Below are 10098 nucleotides of genomic sequence, written 5' to 3'. Positions count from 1 at the left end.
CTGAAAAATGACAGTGATTATCATTCTGAATCGCTGAATGACAGTGGTTTTCATTCTAAACATGGGGGAAAAAAAAATCAACCTTTGTATGGCACTGATGTGCCAGGCCTTGTTCATTAAACTGCCACCTCAAGCTAATGTCATGAAGAGCAGATGGGAGTTAAGATGTTGGTCTTGTTGCTGTCCCCAAAAACCTCCCTCAGGGAGCATTCACTTACCTCAAACACTTGGAAAAAAAAACAATAGGTTGGCAAATAGAACTTTTTCTGACTGCAATGGAGACAGCAAGGTGATCGAGATGAGCTGGAGCTGAGTGGGAATAGGTGTTGCACCCAAGCACAGAACCAGTGAATAAAGGAATTTTGTGTCCTTGCAGAGATTCTGTCTGACTGAAAGCTGTGTAGGGGCTAGTCTGCTATTCCAAGTCAGACATTCTTCTCTCCTTCAGGCTTTCCTCAAAAAAGAAAATGGAAGGAAACATCCTGGGGTTCATATAGTGGTGCAGCTACATGTCATGTACATAATACACGTTTTGTATAAATACAGCCATAATTGTATTTTTCTGGAGAATAAATATAAGCTGTGTATGTGATAAGAACATGCAGGGCCTGCCTTATACAGGCAACTAACAGGCTGTATTCTGAAAAGCTGAAACTCTTCTTTGGCATTAAGAATGTAACTTTGACCAGATGTTGATGGTAATTGAGTTGAAAGAGCATGATGGAAATTGCCCAATGGGAAACAATTTAGCTTTTAAAATGTCATAACTTAAACCTTGATTTAGTGCATTGCATAGAAGTGGGCATGACTTATATTTGATACATCCTCTTTTTTATTAGTACTCCGCAAAGTAAAGTTCTTAAGGTGCCTGTGGTGTGTGTGTGGGGTGTATTCCAGCCCTGGGCTTCCTCAGTATTAACTTTTTTGGCTAACATCTCAGCTCATAGAGCATAGAACAATTTACCTTGGAAGGGACCTGGAGATCAGGTCCAGTGCAGGGTTGATTTAAAAAGGTTTGTCAAGGTCTTGCCCAGCTGAGTCTATGTTGGTATGTAGCAGTTAGCTCCTCCCAATCATTATTCAAAAGGTTTAAGTTAAAAATTTTACTGTGGGAGCAAATGTTGAGGATTTTGCATAAAAGCTGCATGCACATATTGATTCTTGCTCATGCTTGTGTGTATGTAATACATTACATACTCAACCACATGGAGTAGGGAACTATTATTATGACCACACTTGTGAAAATATTTGAATTTAGCTTACTTTACATAAACACTCTGGCCTTAACTCCATGGTGAATGGTGACATGTATAGCACAGCAGTCCTGTTCTTGAGACAAATACCTGAAGGAGCTTTCAGTGTTTCCATTCCAACCCTCTCAAGAAGGGTATCATATCTTGGCTTTAACATTTTTCTCTAAAATATTTTCTCCAAAGAAAATTCTATGAAAACCTGCATGTTTAAAGGGGGAACACCCTCCCTCAACACCCTAGTAATTCCATGGAGGGGAGAGTTTGCACTTGCCTCCCACACTCACCCCCGGCTGATTGGGTGGCTGTCAGCAGGGCAGACCTGTGGGCCACCAAGAACAAACCCATTGCTGGAGACCTGTTCCATATGGGTAAGGTCCTGGCTGAAACACTGCAGAGAAGCTGCTTGGAAATCTAGCTATGAGAAGCATGTTAAAAACCCAGTACTAATGCAAACCACATGGCTAGGACTCCATGTAGCTATTTAGAAAACAGGAGCACTGTCCACTATGTGCCTACAATGTTCGGCTTCTTCCCCCACCTTCCCCATTTTATTAATTTGTGCTCCCAGGATGTTTTCTGCTCTGTTATGGCCTAATGATTTAGCATCCATAATTCCTGAAGCTTTTGCATTCCTTGTGTTTGAATCCTACCTTGAGAAGCCCACAGGTAATATTCCTGTACCTGACACTGCTTCACACAAATCCAGCTGACAACTGAGAAGTGAAAAGTGTCCAACCGACCCTTGCATCTGACCCAGCCCTTCACGTCAAGGACCAAAGGCAGCAGCAAGATTATTCTGGGACCAGGACAGGATGTTAGCCTAGTGTGTCCTTCCCCAAGCACAAACCAACTTCAAAAGGACTGTACTGATGGAGAAGGACCCATGGACAACCCTCTAGTAAGAGTCCCATGCTTTGCCCACATCTGGCTGAGCTCCTCTCCTTGGCATAGCTGTGTTTAGCTGGAGACATGGGCATGACAAGACTAAATGGCTTAGGAGGAATTAAAAAAAAAAAAAAAAAAAAAAAAGAAAGTCACTATTTAAGTAGACAAGATCATAGAGAGAGAACAATATTAAATAATGGATGATGTATTTATTAATGAATTCAGACAGGCACCACTTGTGCAAAGTAAACGTTAGCACACAGACTTTATTTTCATGTTCATAGTAACTGAAATTCTAGAAGCTTGAGTTTCACACTACAAATGAAGAAACCTCTTGAATGTATTCTGAAGTATTTCAATGTCATTGCAGAACTAGTTCAGCAGTAGCAATAGCAAAGTATTCAGTCACTACAGAAAGCAGATCTTCTGACAATAAACAACTGCATGGTGCTAAACACACTTCAGCAATGCAGGGATAAGCTTGGCAAGCTGCCTTATGAAGCTCCGGTTCTGCCATGTGACAATGTTGCTCAGAGTAGATGCAAAAACCAAAGGAGTCCCACAGTCACATCCATGTAACAAGTGACACACATACCAATAGGAGTGATCTTAAAATGTTTTCATGTTAAACGCTCCTGGAGGAAGTGGCTCAGCTGGTGGCCAATAGCTCAGTCCCTCTGGATCAAAGGACCAAAAATGCAATAACATGAGAGATTTTGGAGTTAGTTAACTAGATGGGGTGGGGGGAAAAACTATGACAAAAGTGGCCATTTCAGCTTTCTTTGAATTACTGAAGCTATCTAAACAATAAAACAAATCCTGTGCACATGACAGTAGAAAAATTACAGGATGTTTGCAAACTCTCAACTGAATGAGCTGGAATGGTGTTTTAGGGAGAAACTGCTGGGTCAGATAAATGGTCCCAGCATGTGCAGCTTGAAGGGATGAGATGAAACACCATAGAAAGTATCAAACAGCAGCTTGAGATGGCTTATAAAACTTGTTGCTCAAACATCCACATCCATACAGAAGCTTCACAGGCAATCAGACAGTGCCACATTTAGTATCCCACACTGCATGGGGACAATTCCAGTGCACCTGCAGGGGAACCACAGTGACTCCAAGAAAGGCCACAATTATGTATTTTCTGAATTTCTCTGGACAAAATGGAGAGAAAACCTTGTTTATTTTTCTTGTAACGAAGCTACTAGGAAAACTATTTCTTGAAACCACACTTATTTTCTTCCAAAACTCTTTGACTATTTCTTGGCTAGATAGATGAGTGTGTGCAAGACCGATTTACAACACTGTTGTGTATATGAGTAGCACTGAGTTGTATTTTGTGGCACAATTTAATAGAAAATATAAGAAATGTCTCTTCCCAGCAGCTCTGAGAGCTTGAATCTACTTTCTACTTACCATGTTTGTCATGCCCCAGTGTAATTAAAGCATCCATAATCTAGGCTGTTATGAGCTCTATCGTCTTGTAAGGATAAAATATTAAATTGCTCTAGTTTTTACACTTATCTTTACAGCAATCCCCATGGTGCTTGAGGACCATGCTATGAATAGCACTGAAATGCAGTCAGCAGACATTTCCGTGCTACTCCAGGGAAGGCACAGACAATTAATTGTCCCCAGTTTGCTCTACTGTCCATAATTATAGTTTTGAGTTTATAAATAACAAAGCATGATTTTAAGAACCAAAACAAACCCCTCAATTACTACAGAGTTCCTGAGATAATTAAGTCTCCAAATGTGGCTCTGTAGAAGGGAACCAAGGCTACACTGCAAAAGCCCATAACATGCAGATGTGCGTAAGCAGAGCAAAGCGACAGGATGGAAAACGTCATCAGGAAAATAAACTCTCTCATCATTATTTCACCACTTTTTACCTAAAAAAACAATGGCCTATTGTCTCGATTCACCCTATTGTTCTGTTGCATTTTTTGTTATTGAAGGAACCAACAGTCAGTCAGCGAGAGTTTCCTGAGGAGTAGCAGTTTGGAAAGTTCAATGCAGTATCCTGTGCCTAAGGCTTGTTTTGCTACAGGTTTTAGGAAAAACCATGCAAGTAAAGTTACTGAGACAAATGAAAGCACAGGGTCTGTAATTCAACTTGTTTGAATGCCCCTTCAAATGGAAATACTCTCCACTTGCACAAGTGTGGCCGTTAAAACCTGCAAAATGAAGCAGAAAAAAAAGCTGTGCCCTGTCTGCATCCCCGCTTGATGGATGTTCCTCTGTTGTTTCTGGGCCGTTGTGTACTGCCAGGGAAGAACTCCAGGTCGGGAGCCAGCACAGCAGGAGGCTTCATTAGCCATGAACAGGAGCAAAACAGCGCTTCAGAAGGAGCAGTGCCCTGTCTGAGCAACCAGCTTCACCACAACAAGCACATAATCAGCTGGACAGCCTGTAACACACGCTTCGGATAAAGACAGACCTATGGATACAAGACAGCCACGGCTTAAGTGTTTCAAAAGATCTTTGCCCAACAAGGAAACAAATTATGCATTAAAAACTTTTTACAAAATACATGCTCTGTTCTTTCTCTGTTTAATATCTTCCTTGCTTGAAGCTTGGCTGTTGCCCAAACGCATCCAGAGCAACGCTTGATGATAACTCAAAAATGTGCAGTTAATCTGTGTGTAGTTTCAGCTCTTGAATGCCAGGAGCAAAAGTGTACTTTTCAGAGAGAAATAGGCTTGGTCACACAGCATAATCATGTTTATGCAAGTTTTTAGTAGATAGCCAAGATAAAGGAAATACTTCTGTACACTCCTCTGAGAAAAGACAAAAACTCTGAGTTGAAAAACTGCTCTTTTTCAATGTCATTTTATCCACAAACAAGCGTAAGCCCTAGTAGAGAGCTTCCTGCATTACAGAGAGTAAAACTTTAGCTAGCCATGTTTTTTTTTTTTTTTTTTTTTTTTAAACCATACAGCTATATTTCATCATAAAAACTAGTTTGAAGAAACAGTAAACTTTTGCTCTTTGGTCTATCTTGACATTGCTCCAGAGACACATAACAGGAATATTTCAGATTCATTTTTTGTCTCCTACTTGCAGGAAACAGGAAAGTTGGAGTTCTTAATTTTCAGGCTTCTGAAATGACAAAGATAAGAAATTTATACATTGAAACAAGATATCTTTGCTTTCTTTAAAGAAAAAAAAAAGGCGTCACATTCTAAAATGAGTGCTTCAGTGAAATGGGATATTTTTGCCTTAACCACAATAAACAAAAATGTATAGTTATGCCATATGCACCTCCTATTTATTATCTGTGCAGCCCTACTAGGTGAGAAACAAAAATTTGTACTCGTACTCCAGCATGATACAGACTTCAGAGTGCACATTACTGTAGTCATTGTTGCTGACTGAAAGCTAATACTGTGGAATGAGATTAAAGGAAGTAATTTTATTTGTCCATAGGCTCAGTTTAGTGGATGTAAGGGAAAGGTCTTAAAACACTTTCTATTTGTACTTGAATAAATTAAGATGAAAATATCTAACAAATAGTTTGCAATTTTAGAACACCAGTTTTGGTCTCCTCTCTCTTTATGGACATCTTTATGGCCATGAAGATGCTCACAGGCAGAGCCCTGATTCCTCTCAAGTTCAGAAAAACTCAAAGTATCCAGGTTGTGTATTAAAGTAATTCTGATGCTGTGCCAGTGTTGAAGAGAAGAGTGTGAGAATACATCAGCCACTGTGGGCAGTGGCAGCCTTATGAAGTCACAACCAACTGAGGAGAACAATTTCCCCCTGCTGCCATCAACCCAGACACTCAAAGCCTGCACAGTAAGAGCAGGCACCTACTGCCACAGATTAAATTAGAGGGATCCTCAGAGCTCACAAGTGTCCTTATAAGACTTTACTTGTGCAGGTCCAGTTTGGGACTTCCCCTCATTGAGCAAATATTACTTTTTTTTTTTTTTTTTTTTTTTATTCCTTCCTATTGGCGGACTTGTCTCCAGGTAAGTCTTACTCTGACTGGTGTTCTCTACAGACAGCTCCTAAGGGAACAATTTCAACTTTCTTAATGTATGAGTTGGCAGTATAATTTCAATAGGACAGTGGCCAGTGACAAAGGACTAGCCAGATTCCTTTGGGTTCATTTCTGTATATTAATGTTTCAGTTTTTGATAGATCACGTTGCTCCTACAGAGAGACTGCAATATTGTCTACCCATGTATTGGCCATTTGTCAACAGAGGAAAAACAGAGTTGACTTTTATGATAAGGTTTTTGCTTCTATGACTTTTTAGAGCATGTTCAAATGACTGGTGTGAAGCGGTAGAGAAAAATCAGAGTGGCAAATTACACCCAGTGTTTTAGCTCAGCCAGAGCCTTACATGGCATCCTGAGAAGCAGGAACTTCTGCCTGTATCTCCTTCACAGGTCTGAAGATAAGTATTGCAGAGGAGGATATTAACTGCACACTAAAACAACTGTTCTCAGCTCTACAGGCATGTTTATAATGAAATATCTGCAGCTCTTCCACAAATTTCTCAATATTTTCCAATTAAAATGTCTTAAAGATCTGAATCAGCCCTAATGACCTGGCAAAGCACTATATTATTAGTAATAGCACATCATACACTAAAATGCCGAAGAATTCAAATTAAATAAAAAAAAAAATCCCTTGATTTGCCATCACAGGAACAAACCCACAAAGAGCTCAAAAGTGTAATATCACCTACAGTGTGGGTTCACTTCAGTGTGTATGTGAAAACAAAGGATACTACTAAACTTCTCCACAGAAAGTTGGGAGTAAAGACTACATGGGAATGTTATTTCTCTCTTCTTCCAAAATTATCAATGTACAAATCTAGCACATGAACCAGATGAATTCTAGAGCTAATGAACACTTGACTACCTTGTGTGGTACTTACTGGGTATTACCATACTCACAAGGCATTTATTTAGATTGTTAAAGGTAGGAAGACGTGAGCATGTGTCTATATTGGTGAAATATATATATAGTTAAGCTGGATTTTATTTAAAAGGCTTAAACTTAATGAATCATTCATCTGTCAGATGCCAACAATACCTCTGCAATGAAATTATATAATTTATTAACAGTTGGCTATATATGTTATTTCCTACCTATTATGTTTTTGTGACTTCATAAGCATTTCTTTTTATATCTGACAAAACACCATCACTGACTAAAAGCTAAATTTAACATATTCATTTCATGCACAGCTTCCAATGAAAGGCCTTCACAGTTGAAATGGAGTATTTTGTCTGCCTAATTATTGTTGTTCTTCCAAACTCATCAGTCCCTGCTTTGGATGGATTTGTGTAAGACTAGGCAGTAAACACCCAATTAAGCAGGCTATGTGAATCTGCATATAGATTTTACATTAGGATTCTACAGTCACTCCAAATGATTCAGAAGCAATTACATGGCTGACACATGATGAATCAATATGTATGCATGAAGCTGCCAGACATATCATGTGTATCAGTAACAAAAATGGGATATATGCCAAGGAGTGGTACGTGCAGTGCCACCCAGCCACAGAATAGTCTGGGCTGGTTTGCATACAGCCAATTACCTGTGCATGCATGTTAACTTTCAAGGTAGGTGCTTTTTACTTGTCTTGACTGGCACACACACAAACTGGTGGAATCTGCTCTCAGAATCTCTTATTCTCATGAATATTGTGGCATTCACGTGAATGTGTGGGCAAGTGAACAGTTCACTTGGTCTGGTTGGGTTGAGCAAGCCTCTCCCCTCCTCCAAACAATCCATCAAAACTCAGAAACAGAAAATGAAATCCCTTTCTCTGTCCACAGTAAGAAAGGACTGCTAAAGCAGGGCTGAAGCACCTGGGCACATTCATCTCAAAGCTGTGGCTGATCTGGGGTCCCATCACAGTCCTATTAGCTCATAGTAATAGTGCTGTTCTGTCTTAAAAAAGAAAAACCCTTTTGCTCTCCAGACCAATCTATTGGGGGAGAGAGCTACGTGATGAAAGGAGAGAATCCCATGACAGGCACACATGGTTTGTTTCAGTCAGGGTTACATTCTCTGTTACTCCACTTATTATGTTAAAAGGTTAAAGTGGAGGAGCATGAAATATTTTCATAACATCTTGTATTTTTAAGTGAGGAACATGTGCTGCACAAAATTAAAGCAGGACACCAAGAAGATTAAGTACTTAGGGAAAGGGAGGAGGTGGTGGGGGAACTGCAACCTTCGAGGAAAAGGGAGAGAATCCAGCATGAAAAACAGGCTAAGAGAAGAGCTTTGTGTTCCTGAAATGCTTATTACCATTTGAGAGAGATGATAAGAGCTATGAAAACAAAACATGAACAAACAAAGCAGAGCTCATGAACAAACTGAGAAATATCTTCCTTGATACCTAGGCAATGACAGACACACACTGCCACGTGAGTGCAGTATCAAGGAGTATTTCTTTTGAGGTAAGATGACGTGGTTTCTTCAAGACTGCCTTTTTCCATAGCCAAGAGCAGTACAGTTGCAGAGCTGGCTCCTCCTGTGCCAAACTGACAGTGCCAGGAAATCCAAAAGGCACAACAGCAAAGTGCCAGTCACCATTCAGGAAATGAGATACCCAAATCACACATTATGAAATACACCCCCAAAGTGTCTGAAATCCCTACTGAAACTAGAGCCTAGATAAACTCCTGACAACCTTTCTTACACACATGCTAGGCACAAACATCCTCTCCCAAGCTGGAACAGGAAAATAAAGGCTGTTGACTGACCTGAATTTGGATGTCACTCTCAAAACAATCCTTTCACTTGCTCTGTGATGGGGTCAAGGTCAATGTCATAGAAGCATGGCCTTGTGGGCAGTCCTGGCATGGTGCTCATCTGTGGAAACAATGACATTCAGATATACTCCTGCACCTGGAAGCAGATAATCAGTCTGCCCTTGCATGTAAACTTTAGATTAAGAGAAAGGTTGGATTGTTCAACACAGGCTCAGCCACAGATGCACACACATCTGTACCACATTTTTTGTTTCTGTTAAAAATGTCAAACTTGGTACTTTTTTGATGCATTTTTAAGTATGAGCTTCTAAAAGACAAGAAAGAGAAAAAATCACAGCAAAGGCCAAAGAAGTAATTATCTGACTTTACCTGGTGATAGGAACGTGTTAAACTCAGACCTCTCCCACAGAAAACCAGAATACAGAAGCAGAATTAATCACAACACTTACCTAATGTCAGGAGCAAATTGAAATAGTTCTACTAAACATACAGGAATTACAGCTGAATCCTAATTTAGTAGTTAGAATTAACAGGTTGAGATACTAAGCTAAAGCAACCCAATTATTTCAAACTATGCATAATTAAGATCCTGATCTAGCATAAGACACTAGCATCTGCATGCTTTTAAACATGTCAATAGTTTCATGGAATTAAATTACACAGTTAGCTACAACTCTGCTCAGGCTATTTACACTATTATTTGAAACTGCCATTTTTAGCAGCAATTAAAGGCACATGACTGACATTGAAATCTCGAAGTGCCCCACAACAGTTTAAGTCCCTTTAAATCAGAGGTTCCCCCAGTTCCCAACTCCCTGCCTCAGGATTCTTCACTTCTCCCTTGCAAAGGAGATGTCTGGAGAGCAGGTTTGGCAGAATAATGCTGGTTTTTGATCTGTCTCATTTTCTCCTGTTTCAGTCCCTTAAGCCAGGAAGGGCATCCCTACTCCTAGTGCCCCCACTGGAGTGTAAAGGCTGTGCCTTAAAACAGGACCAAGTTTGGATCAACTTGGTTAATTTTGGATTCACACCCTGAATATCTCGCCATCTTTCCACTAATTCAAGGAACTCTAAAAACAGCATTTGGGCTTAATGACTCCTTAAACCCTTTTGATATCTTAACATCATAAGTGGACAAAGTGGAGAATGCCCTGCTATAATAGGCCCTATATTAATGCCTAAATTGATGAATGACCTTACAATCTCTCAAA

General features: G+C 39.9%; 1 protein-coding gene across 5 annotated transcripts in view; it reads right to left on the bottom strand.

The window, feature by feature from the left end:
- Positions 1–2366: 2366 nt before the first annotated feature.
- The window catches only part of MTHFD1L (methylenetetrahydrofolate dehydrogenase (NADP+ dependent) 1 like), a 144734-nt gene continuing 137002 nt past the window's right edge, over positions 2367–10098 (bottom strand). For all 5 annotated transcript variants that reach the window (XM_064708145.1, XM_064708146.1, XM_064708150.1 and 2 more), the window contains 2 exons: positions 8879–8987; positions 2367–5243 (listed from right to left, as the gene is read on the bottom strand). In XM_064708145.1, coding sequence (XP_064564215.1) covers positions 8898–8987 — 90 coding nt within the window. In that variant the 3' untranslated portion in view covers positions 2367–5243; positions 8879–8897. The remainder of the gene's footprint in view (positions 5244–8878; positions 8988–10098) is intronic.

Source organism: Zonotrichia leucophrys, chromosome 3 (genome assembly GCF_028769735.1).
Source record: "Zonotrichia leucophrys gambelii isolate GWCS_2022_RI chromosome 3, RI_Zleu_2.0, whole genome shotgun sequence".
In the NCBI taxonomy this organism is placed as follows: domain Eukaryota; kingdom Metazoa; phylum Chordata; class Aves; order Passeriformes; family Passerellidae; genus Zonotrichia; species Zonotrichia leucophrys.
This window is presented reverse-complemented; position numbering and strand designations above follow the sequence as displayed.